The 26,700-nt window shown below is 39.4% G+C and overlaps 1 protein-coding gene across 3 annotated transcripts in view; it reads right to left on the bottom strand.

The window, feature by feature from the left end:
• akt3 (AKT serine/threonine kinase 3) overlaps positions 1 to 26,700 on the bottom strand; it is a 219,739-nt gene that overhangs the window by 162,734 nt on the left and 30,305 nt on the right. For all 3 annotated transcript variants that reach the window (XM_062974929.1, XM_062974934.1, XM_062974932.1), the window contains exon 2: positions 21,636 to 21,785. In XM_062974929.1, coding sequence (XP_062830999.1) covers positions 21,636 to 21,681 — 46 coding nt within the window. In that variant the 5' untranslated portion in view covers positions 21,682 to 21,785. The remainder of the gene's footprint in view (positions 1 to 21,635; positions 21,786 to 26,700) is intronic.

Below are 26,700 nucleotides of genomic sequence, written 5' to 3'. Positions count from 1 at the left end.
ACATATTGCCAACGAAAGAAAAATTTCTGAAGCCAAGATGGGAAGCCAAACTGCACTTTTGTGGGTTTTTTTCCCTTTTTTTCTCTCTTTTTTCATTACTTCCCACTATCCTATCATTTATATGTTGTTCCCCCACTTTTGATTTATCACATGCACTATAAAATAAAAATATTATATCACAAAAAGAAAAATATAATGAGTGAGACAGAAAATTTATCTAGAAATTGTACAGAACGCCAACCCAGTTAGCAAATATGAGAATACAGTAGAGTCTCACTTATCCAACATAAACGGGCCGGCAGAATGTTGGGTAAGCGAATATGTTGGATAATAAAGAGAGATTAAGTAAAAGCCTATTAAACATTAAATAAGGTTATGATTTTACAAATTAAGCACCAAAACATCATGTTATACAACAAATTTGACAGAAAAAGTAGTTCAATACACAGTAATGCTATATAGTAATTACTGTATTTACGAATTTAGCACCAAAATATCATGATATATTGAAAACATTGACTACAAAAATGCGTTGGATAATCCAGAACGTTGGATAAGCGAGTGTTGGATAAGTGAGACTCTACTGTACGACTAAGCTCAATATGTTGGCATTGTAAAGTAAAGAAAGGTTGGTACACCCACATGTGGTGGGAATGCCTAAACGCAGCAACATTTTGGAATTTAAAAAAATTTAAATGGAGAAATTATTCAAAATACCCATCCAGGTAAAGATAAAATTCATGTTAATGGCAATAACAGGGAACAGAAACATTGTTGTGAAGAACAAAGATTTATGTAAAGCATTGATCTTAGAAGGAAAGGCGGTAATAGTCTCGGGATGGAGAGATTAAAAAATGGAATTTAGAAAATATGAAAAATTATTTATTTGAGTAAGTCCAATCGAACATTATAGCATGCACAGTCTGAGAAGGTACACAGGAGGATAAAATAGAAGAAACCGAAGAGAAATGAGTAATCTACATGAATGGATATTGTACAAAGATTGAGAAGACTGTGGTCATGGTTAAAGGCAAAGATATAGAGGAAAATGTGGTGGGGGGATGGGGAAGGGAGAGTGGAGAATAAAAAATGTAATGAGAAGAATTAACTTTGTAAAGAAGGTGAATATTTAATATAGAAATACTTCAATATTCACAATGTATACACACAATGTTTATTATCTAATCACAGATTGTGCTACTATATATTCAACTAGCTGTGCCTGGCCACACGTTGCTGTGGCTTTTTTTAGGTGGTTCCGTGTCTTAGAGGGGAGAATCCTTTGTTGGGAGGTGTTAGGTGGCCTTGATTGTTTCCTGGATGGAATTCCTTTGTTTTCAGAGGGTTGGTCTTTATTTTGTGTTTTGAGATGAGAGAGTGATGAGTACCGAATGGGTTTGGATCTTCAAAGAGTGGGTGTTTCCCTGTTTGAGGGGGGGGATCCTTTGTTGAGCAGCTAGGCCTTGCAGTTGTGAGGGGAGGAAACGAAATGGGCCATCTTTGGTCTCTGCCCTTTGAGCAAAAACACAAACAGGGTTATTTTTCCAAGTTCAGCGGGATATAGAAGCAATAGGGTGCATTTGAGAAGAGATTTGATGAAGAAAAATGTGGTACTGGAGTTAGCAGACATGGTATATTATATATAGCAATATATAGAGAGAAGGCAAAGGGAACTATTGGGCCTGTAGGTGTTTTGGACTCAAACTCCTAGCATGCCTCAGAGCCTTAGGCTGTTTGGTTTTCCCCCTGAGCCGCATCACTTCTGCAGTTGGGTTGTTGTATGTCTTTCGGGCTGTGTGGCCATGTTCCAGAAGTATTCTCTCCTGACGTTTTGCCCACATGTATGGCAGGCATCCTCAGAGGTTGTGAGGTATTTCATCCTGTGACCTCCCAAAGTCTTCTCCCCAGCCGCTCCGTCCACACCCTGAACGTCACTGCTTTCCCAGCAATTAGCTTTGAAGGATGGGGAACGCGGCCCTTCCATTGGCTGGTCTGGCCCACCAATGAAAGGAGAGGATGGGGTGAAGCTTGTACATAGATCCTATATTATGGGAGTTAAAAAAAAAAACTATAGATGCTTTTATATATCTGTGGAATGTTTAAGGTGGGAGAAAAAACTCTTGTCCGCTTGAGGGAAGTATGAATGTTGGAACTGGCCACCCTGATTAGGGTTTCAGCTTCAAGGTCTGGCTGTTTCCTGCCTTTGTTGGGAGTGTTAGTGTCAGGACCCAGGCTGCAGAGCACCAATAACCATGCACAGAGACCAGAATCTATCTAATACCTTTATTAAAGGAATATATAAAGTCAATAAAAACAAGTGAAGAATATAGTTCAGAAGTAGACCTTTCAGGAAAGGTCAAATATAGTCCAGGAAAACAATGTCCAATATGAGATATTAGAGTCCAAAGTTATAATCCAATAACCGAAACACGCACTTTGCCGAGCAAAGTGCGGGGAAATGACAGGGTCCTTAAGTCCAATGGAGCTTGACAACAAGGCTGGAGAGCAAACTAGATTCTTGGCAAACAAGGCTTGATTTGAGGCAACAAGAAGCAAGAAACAAGAACAGGGTCCGTGGCGAAGTCCGTGGCAAGGTCCGGGGAACAAGGCAGAGTTGGAACAAGAACAAGGTCCTGGAAACAAGGATCAGGAGTAGCGTAGTCCACACACGATCTCACTCCCGAAGCTGACAAATTGACTCCGCAAGGATCTCCTTGCGGGTAAACACCTATATAGGATCTTGTTTTCCCGCCAAGGAACACTTTCCCTGGGGAACAAGAAGTGAAACCCATACTATGTCCAGATGCATGACTCCTTAAGATTTCCCAAGGAAAACAGGCTTAATCAGCTAATTGTCTGGCAGCGATTCTGGCGCTTCGGCGACTCGCCTCCCTAGCGCCTCTATCTCGATTATAATTATCCCGGTGAGAGAACGGGGGAGATTTCTGCCCAAGGCTTGTTTGGCTGACTTCTGGAGGGCAAACATCCTGCAGGTGCAAGGGCTCCAATTCTGGCTGAAACGGTGGGAAACCAAAGTTCTCCTCTTCATCTGCCACAATAGTACTAGGAACGGGACTACATGGCCCATGAGTCATCACAGTTAGGTGGCCCTGATTGTTTCATGTTTGGCTATTCTTTCAGTTTGTATGTCAGTACCTCATAACCTGTGAGGATGCCTGCAATAGATGTGGGCGAAACGTCAGGAGAGAATACTTCTGGAACATGGCTATACAGCCCGGAAAACATACAACAACCCTGTGCGTCAGTCTATGTTTTCATGCCTCTATAAAACCTCTATGAAAAGGAAACCCCGCCTTTTCCATTCAGAGCGGTCAATAGGACGAAGCCTAGCCCTCGAATGACCAATGGGAGAAAAGGAGAGGGGGTGTGGAGGGGCGGGTCATGTGCCTGTCCTCCAATTGGCAAGGTGGGGTGTGAGGGGCATTCCTTGTGCGAGCCAGTCAGGCAGGAGAGTGACCGGGCGCTGGGTGCTGGGCCTTTTTACACCTCAGATGCCAATGTACAAGGTGAGGCCCTTCCAGGGGGGGGCGGGGTCCGCGGTACCACCCGAGCACCTCCCCACTTGCATGTACCGCCTTGGCAGCATCCACCGGGAGCCCAAGGCCGGTCCCTCGCCGCCGGCGGAGTAGGTAGGAAGCAGGCTTCGGCCTTAAAGGGCCCTTCCTGAGGTGAGGGAAGACGCCTGCCTTCCATGGCGGTTTCGCTTTCAGTCCAGAGGAGGTGGTTTTGTGGCCTGTGTTTCTGTATCTCTTCTTTGTAAAATATAAGGGCGTTTTGTATACCTCTCATTTCATTCATGAAGATGGGTGTATATATGTATTTATTTATTTACGACATTTATATCCCGCCCTTCTCACCCCGAAGGGGACTCAGAGCAACTCGCAAATTTATATGTACATAGAAGAAATTAAATCGTTGGAGGGAGGGGTGTGGATTGTTCTGTGTGCTCATGCGTAGATGGTGCGTTCCAGTTTTGGGGGGGGGGTTTGGCCCCATGGAGGTTGGGGATGTGTAGTTTGTTTGTAAGAATGTAGAGACGTGGATGAGGGGTTGTGTTGTCAATTTTCTAGGTTGGGGGGCCTTTAATTTTGTTGTTTTGCCCGGTGGAACAACGCCATTATCCTTTTATATATATAGATTAAAATTATTTTTAAAAACAACATTGTTGTGTTCTTCCGCATTCTCCTTTCCATTAAAGGAATATATCAGTGGTCCCCCTGGTACCCCACAAGAGCAAGGTGAATACTGAGTGCGTGGAAGATGTAATGAATACTTCCTTCTGCCATGACTATCAAAGGGCATACATAGGCATAATTTAAAATTATGTCTGTGTTTATCACCAAATACACCAGCATCTGCCATTGTTTTCAAACAATTTGTTATTGTTGGTATTATATGCTATCAAAACCTATACGAAGTGACTTAAAGAAATAGGCAAGTTTAGGCTACAGAAGAGAAAGTTGAGATGAGTCATGATCGCCATGTTTAAATATTTGAAAGGATGTCATAACGTAGAAGATCAAGATCAGCTGTGATTGATGAGGAAAGGGCGGAGGTCTCATCAGCATCGGACTCCAACGAGTAAGTTAAAAGTAGAGTTTGGAGAACTATTGCCTTGCAGAAGGCAAGGTGTCGTTTTGGGGACATTGCTTTGTTGCTGCCTGTTCTCCTTGGGTCCTGGCTGTACAGCTTCCTGATTTTGAATCCTGCTTCAGTGTTCCTGGCTTCTGACTCATGTTCGGCTCTTGACCACGACATTCCAGTTCGGCATTTCCAGTTCGGCGTTTGCCTTGGCGTTTCTGATTCAGCTTTTCCAGCTTGGTGTTTGCCTTGACATTTCTGCTCCAGCGTTTCCAGCTCGCCGTTTGCCTTGGCGTTTCTGCTTCAGCGCTTCCAGCTTTGTGTTTGCCTTGGTAAGGCACACACACACACGCCAGCACCAACTTCCTCTTCTCGCCGTGGGTGCGCCTCTTGCCTCCTGCCTTCTCGCACAGTGAGAAGTGTGAGAGAGGCAGGCCGGGGTTGCCAGGGGGACGGCAACTACTCCTTGGCTTCATGCCGGTGAGAAGAGGAGGCTTATTGTTGAGGCTGGATGGCCATCTGTTGGGGATGCTTTGATTGTGCTTTGGCTGCATGAAGGCAGAAGAGGGGTAGACTAGATGGTCCATGCAGTCTTTTCCAACTCTATATCATCATCATCATCATCATGAATTATAATATTAAGGCTAAGTGGCCATCTGTTGGGGGTACTTTGACTGTGCTTTAGCTGCAGAAGTGGGTGGACTAGATGGCCCATGCAATCTCTTCCAATTCATCATCATTATTATTACTATTATTATTATGGCTGGGTAGCCATCTTTTGGGGTGCTTTGATTGCACTTTTTCTGCATGAAGGCAGAAGGGGCTGGACTAGATGGCCCATGCGGTCTCCTCTAACTCTACGACTATTATTAATATTAATATTATTAAGGCTGGGTGGCCATCTGTTGGGGGTGCTTTGATTGTGCTTTTGCTGTATGAAGGCAGAGGAGGTGGACTAGATGGCCCACACAGTCTCTTTCAATTCTATTATTTATATTAATATTAATATTATTAAGGCAAGGAGGCCATCTGTCGTGGGTGTTTTGATTGTGCTTTCCCTGCTTCAAGGAAGAATGAAGGGGGTTGGACTAGATGGCCTTTAGAGGTCCTTCTAACTCTGGTATTCTATGAAAGGAGCCTTAGTCGACCATGAACCAAGTACGAGGCAACAGTGTGATGCTGCAGCTGAAAAGGCCAATGCCGTTCTAGCCTATGTCGATAGGAGAAGTCTAAGAGAAGGCAAAAAGGAACTGATATGACACTTTACCTCTGCTGGTTTTTCAATTGCTTTTAATGATAATTATTTAATGCAACAGTTTATTTTAACTTATTGTACAATGTTTAGTACAGTCTTTTGTTTAAATTTTTTATGGTTTTTTGTTTATTTAGGCATTGAATGTTTGCCTGTTACTATGTTGGAAGCCGCCCTGAGTTCCAATTATTTTGAAAACATATTGTTTTATTTCTTTGAAGACAAGTTAAGTTTACCAAATTCTGCAAAATTTAGTAGTTTGGTCAACTATTTGTTTACAGACTGAATACTTCGTTTCCAATGTCTAGTATAAACTATTTGAGCAGCTGTTACAGCATTTTGAAAGAAAACATTATTTTTTTTTATTGATGATATCATTTACCAGTCCCAACAAAAATCTTTCTGGTGAAAATGGTATATTCTGTTACAAAACTATTTGGATTGTTTGTTTAACAACTGTCCAATATGCATGGGCTTTCTGACAGGTTCACCACATGTGAAAAAGTCCCCCCTCAGCTTATACTCGGGTGAAGGTCATGCTGGGAAGGTATTGGGCTGAAAGAAGGGCTTCTTTCAGCCCCACACTTTCCTGCCAGGACCTTCACCTTTTCTCTTACATTTCTAACATTTATTATCCATTCTTTTGTTTTTATTCATCTTGGCAAGTTTTATTGGAGTGATGTACCACCTGTGAAACATTTTATAAAAGTTTTCTTTCAATTTGTTTGCCTTTGTAAATTTAAGGCCTTCGTTCCGCATACCTTCCCATACATTCATATTTATTTCATGACCCTTGTCGTTTGCCGAATTTACCATACCAATTTTTACTTGTTCTTCACTTATCTCATATTTCAATAAAAATTGATAAATCCTTCCAATAAGTTTCTTTCCTTCTGACCATAATTTTTCCAACTTGGTCATTTTTTTAAAAGCCATACTAAAGATCTTGTTTAAATTTCTGTTTAATTTGCTTATAAGTGAACAATCCAATATTCAACCCTTCTTGCTTCAATTCTTCTCTTGATTTTAGTATAGGTTGATTATTTATGAACTTGAGTATCATCTTGTATATTATCTACTCCTCTTTGTCTTTCTTTATCACCCGGAAAGCTACACGTGGTGAAATCCAGAGTGGAGTCTTACGTCCAAATTTCAATTTATGCTTTAACCAAATGCTCAAAAGTGCTTTTGTCATAATATTACTTCTAAAGCTCTTGTTTATTTTGGATTTGTCATACCAAATATATGTGTGCCATCCAAATAGTAAATCATAACCTTCTATGGTCAAAATTATCTCCTCTTCTAGTATCATCCAATCCCTCATCCACAAAACTGCAGATGCTTCAAAATATAGTTTCAAGTCTGGTAGACTGATTCCACCTCTATGTTTATTGTCAATAAGAACTTTCCACTTGATTCTTGGCTTTTCTCATTCCATACAAAAGATGTGATATATTTTCTTCATTGGGTGAATAGGGACACATATTTACAATTTTTGAAGAGGATTTCTTTCTCCACAACTTTTACATTAAAAATTATATATCACACAGAGCATTATCTAAACATACCACATGAAGAGATGCCTGTGATTTCAAACTTTCATTTCAAACATGAGCAAGTAAAGTTAACATACAATGAAATCAAATGTAGTTATATATAATATAAACAAAGAACTAGTATGGAAAAGCAAAAACATCTATTTTTAATTTGCTGCTCAGTCATTAGAAAGGTGCCCCATAATGACCATATGTTACTCAAATATGTTATCACACCTACTACTTCATCATATGTCTCCCAAGAAATTAATTAGCTCTAACTTCCTCAACTTTGACAAAAATGTCTTCAGTAAGTCATATTACTAGCTGTTACAAAGATTTCAAATTTCAGAGCTTTTCCAGCTTTTATTTAACCTTTTAACTATCATTTAGCAACATTTAAAACCAGATGTCCTTTTGCTTATCAAGTAGTAAAACATGGTATTTACACTTCCTGCAAAAAAAAAAACCCGACACATTGTTTTGCAAATTTAAAACTTCTCCATTAATATATTGCAAAATTTCTTTATATAATTATTTGTACACCAACATTTAAAAACACGTGTCGATAGATGGTGCAGAATAGAAATGTTGCCTCAATCACTTCTTTTAGAGCAGACCTGCACAACATGCAGCCCCTCAAAGGATTTCAAGTGGCCTGAAGAGTCTATCACTCTCACTGGTTCCTCTCACACCAGTCAGAGGAAATCTTACTTCTCAACTGTTACTGCAATTTCTCAATCTTTCCCAATACAGCTGTTCTGGGTGTAAAATAACAATTTTGAAATAAGATCTAGAAAGCAACAAGCTTCCAATTTGATTGAATTTTGCAGATTAAGTCACTCATTAGTTTGTCCATTTAGATATAATTGTTCTAGCAGGAAAAGCTGTGCTCAAGATGCAGCCTAATATAATAATGACTATCTGCAGCTTAGAATGTTCTCTGAATCCCTGCTCATCCTGCTTAATAAATCAGTGTGAACCCAAGCTATTGAATGAATCTATTGATCATTTCAAACAATTAGAAATAAAAAACAATATAATTATAAATATTACAATAAAACGATAATAAAAAAAACTTTAGTCACTTTAAATCAGCAAAGACTGGTCTGGTCAACTTCAGGCATTTAAAGCCTCATGAGGAAAAGGATGGAGGCCACTATCTTGAAGCAAATAGAGCTGAGATCATACTTGAATGGATCTAGCTGATAAGAACTGCTCAGTTTCAGATTTGCCATTCTTTGATGAAATTTTATGAACATGCATGTGCTTCTGAACTCCTGATAATACTGGATAATGATGATGATGATGATGATTGACAATGATTTTGGATGCAAGGAATGGAGCTGGGGGCAATACAACTCTGTTGTTTCTACAGCTTATGATACCATCCACTATGGATGTAATCAACATACTATTACAATGGTTCTGGATTAAAGGTCTCAGAAGATGGCGCTTGGGGACTTTGGCTCCATCACAAGACCACTGGCCAATGGATTGCCACAAGAGTTCATCTTGTTCCCCTGTGCTTTTCAATGATAACATAAAATCATTTACAGGGACTTAGGGTTTGGACTAAAATATGATTAATGCATGGATGACATTCTGGCTCTTTGATTTCATGTTTCTGTGGAGCCAGTTATATTCCTGAACTGATGCTCTGAAGCAATTTTAGGGAGGCTGAAGGAATATAAACTAGGACTTATCCAAACAAGATAGCCACCCCTTGGAAATTAGGAGTACAAACTCAACAGAAAGACAGCAGTGCTGTACATGGGGAACTGACTAATCAGGAAAGAACATTGTCCCAAGAATGCCATTTAAGTGAGCTTCTGGATTCAGTGCTGCTGATCTCAGCTACAAAGCTATCTAGAGTGTGCTGATTTTGTACCATTTATTCATACCCTTGTGATCAATTAAATATTTCAGGTGGCACAGAATATGGCATCAGGATACTGGTGAAGGTTTGCAGGTTGATTCCAGTTACAACTATAATTGCCAAGACATTTTTAGTCCCAAATCAAACTGACAGCTTGAAATCATTTAGCAGTTTAGATCCAGGCTTTTTGAAGAACCATCTTCACCACTGTTAGCCTATCTATATTATGAAGTCATTTACAAAAGGCCTTTTACTTGCTCAAGGACAGTGAGGCTGGTAAATACAAAAAAATATATTGAATTATTTTCCCTTTCATTCCTTGTAGGCCAACTGGAAAGCTCTGTAGAATTTTTCTGCTGCCTTTCTATACCTTAGCACAAAGATTCTGAACTGCATTTTGAGGCTGCCAGCTTTACATTTAATTCCTGCTTTTAGTATTTTCATTATTATTATTTTTAGATGCCTCTGTAACAGAAGTTCTAAACCAGCTATCTATAGATCCCTTGGAGGTCTGTGGAAAGATTTCAGCAGGTCCGTGAGCTTGAATTGCAACATTCACACTTGTCTCCAACAGACATGAGTTCTTTCTCCCACCCTGAACAACCCAACTTGTCTAGTTTCCAACAGACTTCACAACCTCTGAGAATGCCTGCCATAGATGTGGCCGAAACGTCAGGAGAGAGTGCTTTTGGAACATGGTCATACAGCCCAGAAAACTCACAGAAACCCATCAACTTATATTTCTTTTCTCTTGCCTCTAACTGAAATCTAGCACTTCTCTCACTTATGAATGTATGCAATAAATTGCAGTAGAGGCAGTCACTGAGTTACAAACATCCAACTTACAAATGACTCATAGTTAAGAATGGGGTGAGATAACAGAAAGTGAGAGAAATCTACTCCTATAATGGGAAAATCATTCCTGAAAGAGTTATCATGGGGAAAAGGTGTCACCACTGAAACTTTCTCACCAATCCTTGTTTCTACAACAAGCCAATTTTTTTCAAAATCCAATTATCACAGGGACACAAAGGGATAGGAAATCTTCTGAAAAAAGGCACAAATAGCAAAACGAACACCACAGGGATATTAACCCTTCCCTATGTTATCAAAAGCACACACACACACACACACACTCTTAAATCAGGGATCCTCAAACTTTTTAAGCAGAGGGCCGGTCCAGAATCCTTCAGACTATTGAGGGGCCAAATTATCATTTGAAAAAAAATACGAACAAATTTCTATGCACAGTGCACATGTCTTATTTGTAGTGCAAACAACAACAACAATGAAAGAACAATACAATATTTAAAAATAAAAACAATTTTAACCAACATAAACCTATCAGGATTTCAATGGGAAGTATGGGCTTTCTTCTGGCCAATGAGATAGTCAAGTTAATTAGGGTTGTTGTTGTTGTATGCCTTCACATCATTTCAGACTTTAAGCGAGCCTAAGTCTAAAACTGATGACGGGGCCAGGTAAATGATCTTGGAGGGCTGAATCCGGCCCACAGGCCTTAGTTTGGAGGCTATTGCTCAAGATAGATGGATAGATGGATGGATGGAGTTATACTTTAAAATGTACCTGTTGTGACTTACAAATTCAGCTTAAGAACAAACCTAGAGAACCTATCTTGTTTGTAATTTGGGGACTGCCTGTAGTTAACCTGTTGATTCCTCCCTCTTCTTTATGAATGGTGATGTTCTGAAGGACAATAATTCACCTTACAATTATGTTTTTTAATAGCAATTACTATGACATAATTATTTAATCAAAGCCGTTATCAACTTAAATATGAAAGGACGCATAGTATAGAATAGTATAGTACATTATTGCGAGTATTATGATTAGGTTTTCAATCCAAAGAACATGAAATTACCAAAAAAAAAAAAACATTCAATGAGATAAAGGAGTCCATCAACAATCGGAAACTGGAAAAAGTTTGAAGATTTTTTTTCTCCCTCTAAATATTTTGCCATCACCATCTGTGACAAAAAAGTTAATCAAATCTAGGTGCAAAATAAATTAATATTATCATTTGTACTAATGTTGAATTTAACTGTCTTATTTAGTTTAAAAAGTGTAACCAAAAACATAAGGCTCCCATAAACATCTGCCACCTCCAAAATGGGTAGAATAGCAGATCATGGTCTGAATCAGTTTTATGTGAGACTCCAACCCAAAGCAGAAGAAACAGAAATTGTTTACTTTCCTCCATTGCATTTTTGTAATACAGGAAGAACACGAAAGATTCAAACTGTTCCATCAACCTTGCCTTGCAGCAACTAAACCAGGACAATAGACTTATTTCAGTATTGCCATAACCACAAAATTCCAGGAGAAATCAGCTGACCCCATCGCCCATCTTGAGTTCTATTTGGAAGAAATACAGGATATTAAATAAAATAAAAAAGTTTCCTTCTTCCAACTCTTTGAACTATTATCTGCCAAATTTTCATAGGTTGTTTAGACGTATTTCTACAGATCTCTACATATCAAATCATCTTCTTTCTTTATCAAGTCATGGATTACTATGGTGTTATATGGAGTGGTTTGAACTTACAAGAGCACTAACTTGGTTGAGAAAAAGCTAGAAAAAACACTTTTCCTAAGCATATCATGATCTTCTGGATAACTGCAACATACTTTCTTTCACCATAACAGCTAAGCATTTGATTAAAGTTTCATATTACAATCAGACTGGGGGAAAATAGTTTTTGAATTTTTTAACTTAATTCCAAATCACTACAAGTTCCTTCTTACACGAGGATACCAATTTCTTGTTCTCTTATCACTGAAGAGATTTCATATCCTCCCCAGGGGACTTGGAGTGGCTTACAACAAGGAAGAACAGAATAAATAATAATAGTCATACACAACAATTCAGGAAAAATTAAGTCAAAACGACATATCAAAATAATAAAACTGTATTTATATCCCGCACCTATTTCCACAAGGAGAGAACAAATCACAATACATAAAGCATTTCTAAAAAGCACTATTGTCAACTTATGGAGACTCTAAGGCGAACTTATCACAAGGTTTTATTCCCAAGATTTGTTAAGAGAGTTTGCTATTGCCTTCAACTGAGGCTGAGAGAGCATGTCAGTTAATCAAGGTTACCTTGGCAGTTTCCATGGTTGAAACACTGGCTTCCTGGAGTCCTAATCCAACCATCAAACAACACTACCATTCTGGCTCTCTTAAACCAAACAGAAAAAGCAAACTAAATTTAACCGAATTACTGTTCCAAAATTAATAAATAAATCTATATATCTATATCTATATCTATTCTATATATATAATAAAAGTGAATGTTTGTATGTTTGTGCCAGCGTTTTGATTGGTCGGGCGGTGTATGTGCCAGCGTTTTGATTGGCCGGCCGGAATATGGGCCAGCTTTCTGATTGGCCGCCACTTTCACAGGCCACTGGGACCTCTGAGGCAAAAACGACTACCAGCAGGCTTCGTTCGGCCTACTCTCTCTCCTCAGAATGACGCTAGCTTTGGTACACTTAACAGCCTTCGGCCTACACTTTTGTAATCAAAAATACCACTGGGACTACCAGGAAGGCTGGACCTGGACCAAACTTGACACACATAACCCCTACAACCCATGAACCCACTGACAACGGATCTGGACCAAATACACCCGACATGGCCAACCGTGCATACTGATAATAAAAAACTTTGGCTGCTAGGAATTACAGTTCACTCACACATTCACAGCATTCTGAATCCAACTAATGATGGAAAATAATCATGTTTTAATGCTTCCTTTTAAACAATGTTTGCGGGTATGTTTATGAAAACTTCTACTCCCTCACCTCACCCCCCTTCAGCGTTTCTACTGACATGTCTCGGCCTTTGCAGGCTGCTAGGCCCAAAACAGGACGCCATCTTCCCTCCTCAATGTTGTTCCAAAGAAGGCAGCTTTTCCCTGGCTCATTGGGACACAGTACTATTCACAGCACACTAAAGAGAAAATAATGACTATCTTTTTAATCTTTCCTTTTAAAGATGGTTTACTCTCTCCCCCCCCCCCCCCTCAGTTTTTACTGAGGCAAAAAACTACCACAAAGAGGCTTTGGCCTACTCACTCTAACAGGCTTGACACATACAATCCCCATGACCTACTATACATCCGGGCACTGTTTGGAGTAGGATGGACCATGGATGATGGACTTGCATATGGGAGCTGTAGTTCATCTGCCCCCACTGAACCCCGCTATGTCTTATTTATACTACTATTGCTTGATGTTACTTTTATGTTTTATTTATATGGTGGATGTTAGCACATGGTTTAATGACCTTGCAAACCACTTTGGGTCCATTGCAGAAAGGCAGGGGAGAAATATCAGAAATAAATAAATGTCTCAATCATATGTATGGTTGGAATGACCATCTGTCGGGAGGGCTTGGATGGTGTCTTCCTTTGTGGCAGACGGGGCTGGACTGGATGACCTTCAGAGACCCCTTTCAAATCTAGGAGTCTGTCTCCCAATCATATTTATGACTGGATGGCCATCTGTCAGGAGGGCTTGGATGGTGTCTTCCTCTATGGCAGAAGGGGGTTCGACTAGATGGCCTTTGGGTGCCCCTTCTAACTCTAGGATTCCATGAAAGCCTTTAAACAAGGCACGGGCCAACTTGGGCCCTCCATGTGTTTTGGACTCCAACTCTCACAATTCCAGACAGCCTACCCCATGATGCGCTTTATGTCCTGGTGCCGTTTGCAGGATGATGGACCATGGGTGATGGGATATGTAGTACTTTCAATCACTACGATTCCCACAGGCCACTGCGATGTCCACCAGTGACGGAACTGGACCAAACTTGGCACACACAACCCCCATGAACCCCTTTAAGTCCTGGGGCAGTTTGGGGGAGGATAGACCAAGGATGATGGGACATGCACTACCTTCACTCACTTCTTGAGACCACAGCAACTGCTACAAATGACAGAACTGAACCAAATGACACACTTTATATGCTGCAGCAATTTGGGGGAGGATGGACCAAGGACGATCGGATTTGCAGTACCTTCACCCAATTCACCTCCCACAGGCCACTGTGATTCCCATGAATGATGAATCTGTACCAAACTTGACACACAGGTGCAATGTGGCCCCCTTTACGCCCTGGTGTGGTTTGCAGGAGAATGCACCAAGGATGATGGGATATAACTGCCACGAATGACAGAACTGAACCAAACTTGGTATACATATCTCAAATGACATACTTTACCCGCTGCAGCATTTTGGTAGAGGATGGACAAAGGATTATGGGATTTCCAGTACCTTCACCCAATTCACCTCCCACAGACCACTGTGATACCCATGAATGACGAAACTGTACCAAACATTACACACAGGTGCAATGTGGCCCACTTCACGTCCTGGTGCAGTTTGCGGAGGGATGGACCAAGGATGATGGGATTTACAGTACCTTCATCCAATTAACCTCCCACAGACCACTGTGATGCCCATGAATGACGAAACTGTACCAAACTGGACACAAAGGTGCAATCTAGCCCACTTTACGTCCTCTTGCGGTGTGACAGAACAACGACCTAGGGAAGATGGGATTTAAAGTACCTTTACATACTTCCTCAGACCACTGCAACCCACTCCAATGACTGATCAAGACCAAACTTGGCACATATACCCCTCATCACCCACTTTATCTCCTGCTGCGATTTAAGGGACACCGGACCATGCATGATGGGATTTACAATACCTTCACTCACTTCCTGAGACCACTGCACCTGCCACAAATGACAGAATTGAACCAAACTTGGCACACATATCCCAAATGACACTTTACACCTTGAAGCAGTTTGGGGGAGGATAGACCAAGGATTATGGGATTTGCACTACCTTCATCCAAATCGTCTCCCATTGCAAACCCCATCAGCCACAGATCTGCAGCAATGGGCCCATTCATAATATCCAAAACAACTCAATGGCCTCTACTAATAACCCGGGCACTGCCGGGTCCCTAAGCTAGTATATGTATAAATGTTCTGATATTTATACAATTGGGCCACACAGTTTACAGAAAACCTACACACACAGATAGATACCTTCATAAAAACTCCAACCATCACCCAAGTCAAAAAAGGAGCACAATCAAAGCCCTGACAGACCGTGCACAAAGAATCTGCGAACCTCACCTCCTCCAAGGTGAACTCAACCACCTAAACTGGGCTCTACAAGCCAATGGATACTCCACCACAGACATCAGAAGAGCTGCAAGGCCAAGAACAAGCCATGAGAGTCAAGACAAAGATCCACCCAGAGGAAAGGTGTCCTTACCATACATCAAGGGGACTACTGACCGCATAGGGAAGCTGATGAAGAAGCACAACCTACAAACTATCTACAGACCCACGAAGAAAATCCAACAAATGCTACGGTCAGCGAAGGACAAGAGGGATCCTCTCTCTTCTGCAGGAGTCTACCGGATACCATGCAGCTGTGGACAAGTCTACATAGGGACCACCAAACGCAGCGCCCAAACAAGAGTCAAAGAACATGAAAGGCACTGCAGACTAATTCAACCAGAGAAATCAGCCATAGCAGAGCATTTGATGAACCAGCCTGGACACAGAATACTATTTGAGAACACAAAAATGCTGGACCATTCTAACAACTATCATGTCAGACTACACAGAGAAGCCATTGAAATCCACAAGCATGTGGACAACTTCAACAGAAAGGAAGAAACCATGAAAATGAACAATATCTGGCTACCAGTATTACAAAACTCAAAAATCAGAACAGTAAATAAAAAGCAATACTCTGAAAACAGAGGGTTTCCAGACATGAATCAACCAAGGGCAGTTAACGACTCTAAACAAAGGATGCCCCAGAGGCAGGAAGAAGACAGCAGATAAGCTTTTCAATGCTAATTTAAGTGATTAACTACACTACATTCATACTGACCTCTCTCACCCTAGACTTTCCACAGATATATATTAACCTCTTTGCTTAGTTTTCTCCATACCTCACAACCTCTGAGGATGCCTGCCATAGATGTGGGCGAAACGTCAGGAGAGAATGCTTCTGGAACATGGCCACACAGCCCGAAAGACATACAACAACCCTGTTCTGATAGTTTTTCCCTTAACTTAAACAACAAAAGTACACAACCAAAACACACCAAATTTGGCCACAAAAGACATGGTCATCCGGACTGTATTTTTACATTAAAAAAACAAGGAAAATAAAGTCCTAATTAGAGGGAGAGGAATAACTGTTTCTTTCCCATTGCTGCCAGTTAGAAGGCTAAGCTCCACCCACTTTGTCTCCTAGCAACCTATTCAGCCATTTAATGGCACCCAGGGCCTCTTCAATCAGGCCTCTTCCACATTGCCCATAAAATACAGATTATCTGATTTGAACTGGATTATATGGCAGTGTAGACTCAAGGCCCTTCCACACAGTTATATTACCCATTTATAATCTTATATTATCTGCTTTGAACTGGGTTATCTTGAGTCTACACTGCCATATAATCCACTTCAGTGTGCATTTTATACAGCTGTGTAGAAAGAACCTCATATAATCCAGTTCTAAGCAGATAATATAAGATTATAAATATACAGTAGAGTCTCACTTATCCAACATAAACACCCTGGCAGAATGTTGGATAAGCAAATATGTTGGATAATAAGAAGGGATTAAGGAAAAGTCTATTAAATGTCAAATTATGTTATGATTTTAGAAATTAAGCACCAAAACATCATGTTATACAACAAATTTGACAGAAAAAGTAGTTCAATGTGCGGTAATGCTATGTAGTAATTACTGTATTTACGAATTTAGCACCAAAACATCACAATGTATTGAAAACATTGACTACAAAAACATTGACTACTAAAAGGCTGACTGTGTTGGATAATCCAGAACATTGGATAAGCGAATGTTGGATAAGTGAGATTCTACTGTAATATGAAATATTTACTGTGGTATAATAATACAGAATAATATAATTTCTAAAACCAAGACAGTAAATAAAACAGGGGAATTGGGAATTCTAGAAAGGAAACAATCGGGGCCAGCTAACACTTTCCAACAAAGGATTCTCCCAGGCAGGAAGCAAACAGGCTTTGAAGCTGCAAGGCCATTAAATGCTAATCAAGATGGCTAATTGCAGCATTCATACCTGCCACACTGAGACTATTAATTGCTATTCAACCTGGCCAACCAAGGATTCCACAAGGTAGAAAGCGGCCAGGGTTGCAAGCAGCAAGGCTATTCAATGCTATTCAACCTCGCCAACCATTATTTCCCCTAGATAGAAAACCCCCAAGCTCTGAAGTCACAAGGCTACTCTGTCCCATACAACCAGCCCTAGAAAGGATGCCCGATGTAGAAAGCGGCCAAGCTTTTAAGCTGCAAGGCTATTCAGTGCAGTTCAAGCTGGTCAACAAAGGATTCCCCTACTAAGGAAGTAGCCAGGCTTCAAAGCGGCTCTTTGATTGAGGGTGCTACTCCAGCTACTCCACAAAATGGCCAGGCTTTGAGGCTGCAAGGCTATCCACTGCTATTCCACCTGGCTAACAAATGATTCCCATAAGCCAAAGCAACGCGTGGCCGGGAAAAAGCTAGTATTTAGATATTTCAAGAAAAATATTTGTCACAAACAACATATGTTATTTCACTGAAGCGTTTAAATTAATATCCAGATCTATCTATCTATCTATCTATCTATCTATCTATCTATCTATCTATCTATCTATCTATCTATCTATCTTCTCCTTTATGCTTTAGATATAAAATACAAAAATTAATCATTTGGTCAGTGCCAGAAAAAGTTACTAAATTTTTAGTTCCAGCAAAATCAGTGGGGAAATGTCAGCCATCACATTCACAGGTTTCACATTCTACGGTATTTAAAATGTGACTTCCTTCTCAGGAATTAGTCCCTTGATGTTTGACCAACATTCAAAAATGTCTCAAGATTTATTTCCCATTACAATAATGGAGCCAAAGGAATTAAGAAGGAAAACAAATTTGAGAAGGACATCAATTTATAGTTGCCATACTTATAGTCCAAGATCACTGTAATGGATTGTGTCAAGTTATGGTTTGGCCTTAGCATAAAACTTAGGATGTACAGACCGCTATGAAATCTTTGGGCAAACTTCAAAGAGTTCATGAATGGAAAATCCAATTATCACAGAGAAAGAAAGTAAGGTGAAATCTTCTGAACAGGGGCACAGAATGCAAAACAAACACCACAGAGGTGTCAACCTTTCCCTATGCTATCCATGTGTGTACGTCCGTCTGGCTGGAGTTACACTTTAAAAATGTACCTGTCCTAACTTAAATACAAATTCAACTTAAAATCAAACCTACAGACCTTGTCCCTATCTTAGGGACTCATCTTGCGTGCATCAAGTGTAATGACAAACAAATCTATTTCCAGCTGGAATACCGGTAGGAGACTTCGCATTGTACATAATAAACACTTTATATCTATCCACACATATAAATTCACAATGGATCACTTCTCTACTTTAAAGCTATAATTTTATAAGCTATCATTTTTTTCTTCATTCTTGATTTTTAGGCCTGTTTCTGGCATTATTTGGGGTGGTTGATTCAGAAAATTGCCTTGGATAGATTGTATCGGCTCTAATTTCTTAGAATGGCTGAATTTACAAAATTTAAATTTAAATTTAAATTTTGATATTTGGTATGAAATAAGATTTTCATATAGTAACTTTTCTTTTACCCTTTAATATGTTTTCTTCCTATTTAAAAGATATTAATTTAAACTCTAAATTAAAATATCCTGATTTTTTTATGGGCAAACAGAGTGAAGATGAATATATGGGACATGTTCTGTATCTAAAAGTGCCATTTTTGGAATCAGCAGTTCAAATATACCCAGAAACATGTCTAAAATTTATGCATCTAACCAAAATGTGTGTTGGCCAGTATAAACCTGTGCACATTCACATAGAACGATGAAAAAAGAAAGATCAACTTTTAAATGGTAGAACAAACAGACCTCATCATTTTATGAATGTACATTATGCACTGTGGTATAAAGTTCCTGTACGGGTTTTATTAACCATTATTTTTCCAGTTCCAGTTATAATAATTAAAAGTTATCAAACTAAATAAACTCTGTGATGTCTAAAACATTTTATTACTAGAGGAACATTACACATTGAGCTCAGTGATCTTTAATCTTATTCAAATGAGCATTATGGAACACTGTGTTGCTAAAGCAAAGTAACAGAACGATCAAGAATTGTTTAGTAATTCATATGTTTTTGGAAATAAGAAAAATAAAGTGACATTTTACCAGGCTTCTATGTCAGTAGCATAGTGAATCCACTCAGGGAGTCAATCTGGAGTTTAAATAAGCTATCCAGCATACTGAACTTTGTTCCCAAAATAGGTTAAATTATCAGACTAAAAACTGGCATGAGAACCCTCAGCTGTCACTAAATCTTGCAGCAGAATGGTTTAAAAAGTTAAAAACCTGATGCACAAAATACATACAGTAATATTTTTCAATTAGTATGTCTAAAGAAACAGAAGAAATTTCTAAAAACTGCTGATGAGAAATTATCATTAATTCACTTGTTTTGTTTGTAAATCTTACAACTTTTTTCCTGAAGCTGCTAAAACATAGCTACAATCAAGACTGGAAATGTCCAGGTGGCCATGCCCACATATCATATAGCAGCCACTGTCAAGACCATTTCAACATAAGGATAAATTACATACTTTAATTAATATGTAATACTTTTTATATTTTCATTTCGTTTGCCATTCTTTTAAAAGGAGCAAACATTGCCTTTTTAGAGTGCCATACTCGCTTGGTCTCTAGCTGTGAAACAGTCAAGAAAGGTTTCTGTTACCATACTGGAATTTGTCTCCTTTTACAAAGAAGAAAAATGTCTTGAAAACAAATTGCATTTTTATATATGGTTTTAAAAAAAACATTCTAAACACACATGATTGCCTCAGTTCTCCTCTCAACATGGGGACGCAGCATGAAAGATCTGTGAGACAGAGGGCCTGAGAAAAGAGCCAAAGGGGCCACATCTGGCCCATGGGCCTGGGTTTCCCCATACCTTCTAGAAGCTCCAAGAATAGAGAACTGCTTATCAAACTTTAAGTCAAAACATCTGAATTTGCTTAATACAAAAATGCAGGAATTAAGTTGAATGTATACAAATTAATATAAGTATGTGTTTTATTTTCTTCTGGTTATATTGTATTCTTCGGGAATTTTTCTTGTGGTTATTGTATTCCTATGAATATATTTTGCAAATAAAGGTGCAAAAACAAGTATTGCTTGAATTACAGGAGAGCTACACATATTAAATAGTTTAGAATAGTTGTTTCAAATTTCAAATTTCCTCATTCTCCAATTAACAGAACAAAATAGCTTAACTATACATACTTGAATTCCACAAACTCTTAAAAACAAACTGAGGCATATGTCATCTGACATAATACCTCAAACCCAATATATTAGACACAACAATGCACAACTCAGCTGAATCTTTTCCTATTTCCATTTATTAATTTAGATTCAAGCAAAATTATTTTTAAAAGATCTCCAACATTTCACTAGCTCTCATTCCATATAAAGATAATCACACTATTACTTAATGCACCAGGACATGTATAATTTTCTTACCCCCACAAACTTATTACAAATTACTTTTTTAAGGCAAAATGCTATCCTTAGTTGGTTCAGCCCATAATAAGAACTAAACCTATAACAGACTCACTCACAACTGTTATTTGTCAAATACCTGAGTGAGAACTGCAATAAGGCTCAAAATAGATACAATATTTTTGAATAAATTAGAAACAATATAATTGTCCATAAAATCACAATACAAATTTGTTCTGTTTTTCAACAAAATAAGCATCCATGTTGCACTTATTTAACAACAAGTAAGTTTAAAACTTTTTAAAAAGTCTAAAAAAACTGATCAATGTTTTGTAGATATTGTGGAAATTTCCTTTTTTAAAATAACAATTTATTGCAATATGCCTGCAGGATAACTTCGGCATACTCTAAATATTTAAACAGACTACAAATCAGTAAGGCACTGATTTGTCCCAAACCACTTGTGCTTTTAGAGTCATGCAAGTAAGAAAATCGTAAATTACTGAAGACAACAAGGAATATTGTTATAAAACTCAGAATAATTCCTTAAAAATATAGATTGAACATTCTCTCTAAAAAATGTTCAAGACAAATTAGCCATAATTACTTATCACTAAAACAAATATATGGCAACATATCACTTGGTAAAAATAAAAAGCTAACAATGAATGTCTTAATTATTACTGTGCTATGTATTTCATTTTACACTTACCCCTTTTTTGAACCCAACCTTCTTTCACAATTGTAACATCGCTCATGGTGGCTCCACACTGAGCCCTTAATTCAGAAAAAAAGCAAGTCTTTTGCTTTATCACTTTGAGAATTTTACGTCTCTTCTGAATTTTCAGTTTCTTAAATCAACCTGAAATATAAGATACAAAATAGCAGTTAATTATCTTAACATGGCTGAAATTTATTGTACAACCCCACAGCTCTCAGGTTAATTTCTTAATATAGAAAATGTATATAATTTATATAGGAAAGAACACTCAAGGCAGCTTACAAAAATGCCAAAAATGTGGTGCTTATTTACAATCACACACACATAAATCAGCAGGTGAAAAACATATTCAAGTCTTTAAAACAAGTTTCTAGTAGGCTTAAACTGGCACTGAGAAAATAATAGTAACAGGTAATTTTTTCTTGAAAGACAACAGTGGCTCAGGTTTGCCATCCATTACAAAAGTAAGCTAAACTCATTATAAATGTACTTGACAAATGTTAAAGAAATGGGAAATATTAGATCTTGTGAAGAAGCAGACTGCCACTACTAATGCAAAATTGAAAAGTTTGAAAAGAACTCCTTTACGAATATTGTGTAAGTCTGAATGTTGGACTAGGGGTGCATCTATACCACCAAATTAATGAAGTTTGACACTAGTTTAATTTTCATGGCTCAATGCAATGAAACCCTAAAACGTATGGTTTTATAAGGTATTTAACCTTCTCTGCAAGAGTACTGGAACCTCACTAAACTACAAATCCCAGGATTCCATAGCATTGTGCCTTGTTGTCAAACTACAACAGCAGAGTTTTGAAAATTGTACATCTTGTAGAATAATAATAATAATAATAATAATAATAATAATAATAATAAACTTTATTTATACCCTGCCACCATCTCCCCATGGGGACTCGGGGCGGCTCACAATGTTACAAAAGTAACAGCGCAAATACACCAACAATATACACAGTTTAAAACACAAGAAGATAATAAAACAGAAGTTAAAACAAAGGTTTATACAACAGTAATAATATCAAACAACCTCCAATGCCATTCAACCATTCAGTCAGAATAGACTAAAAACCAACACACCACAATTTCTTGAAAAAGCCAAAGATTCCTGATTGGCCTTGAACCTGCATCAAAATGTTTGAGTTGTAAAGCTATGTTTGAATATCAAGTTTGGTTTCAATCAGTCATTAATGTAGATTCTAGAGCAGTGCTATTCCAAATGGTAATACACAGACAAGCACCAACAATTTCTAAGAGGCTAAGATCACACACTAACAATATGGCACAAATACTATCACACTGCGAAGAAATCCCAGAATCAGGTTTAGGCTGACTGTGCCCCCTAACCTCTGCAGGGGTGGAGGACCTATTAAAATGGTCCGGCCCAAGAGGCTTATGGATCCGGATGGATTCCTGATGGTTCTTGGGGAGTTTCCTGCCACCTCAGGTGGTGATCCTGTCAATGCTCTAGTCTCTCTCTCTGGAATGGGGAGATGACTAGGGCAATAGACACTCTGGAACGTCCCCTCTCGAATACCTGAGCTAAACCAGCTCCTTAGTTCAACGAGGAGCTGGCAGCGATGAAGCGAAAGAAGAGGGGATTAGAGTGCGTGTGGTGTTTAAGGCAGAGCAACCGAACACGGCTATGTTCCTATTTAATATACTGTAAAGAATTCTTTCTTTGCAGCTAATATTCCATCCACAAAAAACTGTCCGGCGGAGCTGTTTCGGGTTGTCTGAGGTTTGTTAAATCCCGTCTCCCAGGATGGGATCCCTGACAACTCGGCAGCCCGCTGTGATGCATTTGCTCGGTTTTTTGCGGACAAAGTCGCTTTGATCCATTCTGCCCTTGACACCATATTAATGGCAGCCTCCGAGGATGTAACACGAGCACCTGCTTGTCCTATTTTGATGGATTCTTTTCAATTGGTGCAGCCCGAGGATGTGGACAAGGTGCTTGGAGAAGTGAAGGCTACCACATGCATCCTAGATGCCTGCCCATCCTGGCTGGTGAAAGAAGCCAGAGGGGGTTTGGAGGAGTGGGTGAAGGTGGTGGTGAATGCCTCCCTTCGGGAAGGCAAATTTCTAGCGTGTGATCAAACCGCTGTTTTGTTTTTTTTACAAAATATTTTTATTTACATACATTAACAACTTACGGTGAAACAAAACACAAAAACAATGAACATTTTACAGACATATAACCCCATCACCAAGGCCTGAACAGGTATCCTTTCCTTTACCATATAATTCATTCACCATTAAACAAATGTCATATCCAAAATTCTTGACCAGCAAGATTGTACTGTTTTCCTTTTTCACTTTCTAAAACATATTTAATAAAAACTAACAGCTTCAGCCCTATTTCTTCCCCTATTAATCAATTGTATATTTTCCCAATTAATCCTTTCCCTGAAGTTTCTTGATTTTTAAGTTTGCTTAGCCATTCTTCATATTTATTCAGCTCTCTACATCTGGGATTTTTACCTAACCAATCCTTTTTCCAATTATATAGCTGTTGCCTCTCAAATCAGTCCAGTACACCTTGTTGTTCTAGCTTGTTAAAGTTGCCTCTTGAATTTTGTATCCATTCCTTCCAAGAAAGAGCAGTTTCCACCTCCACTAATTTTTTATTCTTAAATTTAAATCTCAGATCTTCTAGATTAAATTGGCTGTGATCAAACCGCTGTTGAAGGAGCCATCACTGGACCTCACTCAATCGGACAACTATTGGCCTTTTTCCAATCTCCCCTTTTTGGGCAAGGTCATGGAATGTGTGGTGGCCACACAACTCCAGGCATTCTTTGTAGACACTGATTATCTAGATCCAGTACAGATGACACCTCACCCTGAAACTCCGGATGATCTATCCCAGTGGATTCATGTATATGTTGAAGAACATGGGGGACAGTACAGAACCCTATTGGACCCCACAAGACAGTGGTTGTGGGGCTGAGCAGGAGTCCCCCAGAAACACCATCTGGGAACGACCCTCCAGGAAGGACCGGAACCATTGCAGAACAGTCACCCAGGATAAAAAGGACCGCGGTGGATGCTGCTGATTCTGGACATCCATCGACAAGTGAGCTACTGAATCATCAAAACCCAAATGAACAGTCACAGAAGCGGCAAAAATATACAATGCCAGAAAACCGCACAATTATTATTATTATTATTATTATTATTATTATTATTATTATTATTCAGAAGGCAGAGAGCACAGAGAGAAATATAAACAGAGAGAACTTGTTTGCAAAGGATTGAAATAATAGGTAGGTAGGTAACTAGGTAGCAGTTTTCAGAGAATGAAGGTTTTCTGTTTGTTGGGATCGTCATTTATAATTATTATTATTATTATTACTATCTTTTTAAAATATTTTCTGAAGGAGAGGAGGGGAGGAGAAAAAGAAGCTAAAAAGTGACTCAAGGCTGTCAGAGCTACCCAAATGTTTTTAAAGAAAAGAACACCAAGAGCAAAGAGATGCTCTATTGTGCACTACTCAGACTATTGATGGTTGTTAGATGTTTGCTTTATACTGTACTATCTGTGCCCAGCCACGCATTGCTGTGGCTTATGGGAATCATTTGTTGACCAGGCGGAATAGCAGTGAATAGCCTTGCTGCCTCAAAGCCTGGCCGTTTTCTTCTTATGGGAATCCTTGTTTGGTGAGCTGGAATACAATGGAATAGGCTTGTTGCTTGGAAGGCTGGGTACTTGCATTCTAGGGGAATGGTTTTTTGGCCAATTTGAATGGCACTGAATAGCCTCGCTGCTTCAAAGCCTGGCCGCTTTCTATATAGGGGCATCCTTCCTTGGGAAAGTTGAATGGGACGGAGTAGCTTTGTGGCTTCAAAACCTGAGGGTTTTCTATCTAGGGGAAATCTTGGCTGGCCAGGTTGAACAGCACTGAATAGCCTTGCTGCTTGCAAGCCTGGCCGCTTTCTACCTTGTGGAATTCTTGGTTGGCCAGGTTGAACAGCAATGAATAGTCTCAGTGCAGCAAGTATGAATGCTGCAATTAGCTGCATTTAATGGTCTTGCAGCTTCAAAGCCTGGTTGCTTCCTGCCTGGGGAATCCTTTGTTGGAAGGTGTTAGCTGGCCCTGGTTGTTTCTTTTCTGGTATTCGATTCTCTGCCCTGCAGGAGGAGCTGGAGAATGGCGTCCTGCAAGCAGCTCTTGTACTGAGCTCTGAAAAAACCCCAGCATTATCAACAACTCCCAAGCCAAAATGCCATCCAAGGGCAGGAAAAGAAACCGAGCTAGCCCCAGCAATGTTACAGGGGTTCATAAATCCTTTCAAATAGCAAAACAAATGAGAATTGACTCCTACCTACCAGCCAGGGAGACGGATACAGTGAGTAACAGACCTTCACTTTTAGGCCCTAAATCAGACACTATAAATTCAGCAAACACAAGTCTGATCTCCCCTTTGTCCCCTTTGAACTCTCGAGGATCTAGTCCAGGATTCTCGCCTGTGCAGAGAAGTAGTAGAGATAGAATTTTGGAACTCTCTGGACATGCTCCGGGCACCTCCCACAAAACTATTAATCAATCCTGCAAAGAGATATGCTTGCTTTCAGCAGAATCTATGATTCTCGTATTACGAAGACTAAATGAGATTGCTGAACAAGTGAAAAACCTACAAGAATCCCTTTGGCAGCCTCCCTCTCAGGGCAAACAAGGGGTTAACAAAAGCTTGCTGAGACATGCTGACCCCTCTTTAGAAGCAGCTGTTAATCACTGTGATCCAGTAGCTGAGAAAAGATGTAGGCGGGTCCTCCAAAAGAACCAGATTCTGCTTCAATTTCAACACCGGGACCACAGCAGATGGCGAGACAAAAAGATCATAAAAAATTCTCTGCCCCAGCATGGAGCGATGGACCTCCAAGACCATCATTTTTTACCAAGCTGCCCTAATGTGAAACGGGTTCTTCTCATCTTTGGTAATTCCTCAATCCTCAGCCGCCTCTTACACCTGAAGGACTTTCTTTGGAACAGACACTCTATTGCTATTACTAGAGTTTTCCGTGATCCATGGATTC

This window comes from Anolis carolinensis, chromosome 1 (genome assembly GCF_035594765.1).
Source record: "Anolis carolinensis isolate JA03-04 chromosome 1, rAnoCar3.1.pri, whole genome shotgun sequence".
In the NCBI taxonomy this organism is placed as follows: domain Eukaryota; kingdom Metazoa; phylum Chordata; class Lepidosauria; order Squamata; family Dactyloidae; genus Anolis; species Anolis carolinensis.
The sequence above is the reverse complement of the archived record's forward strand: the minus strand, read 5'-3'. Positions and strand labels throughout refer to the sequence as shown.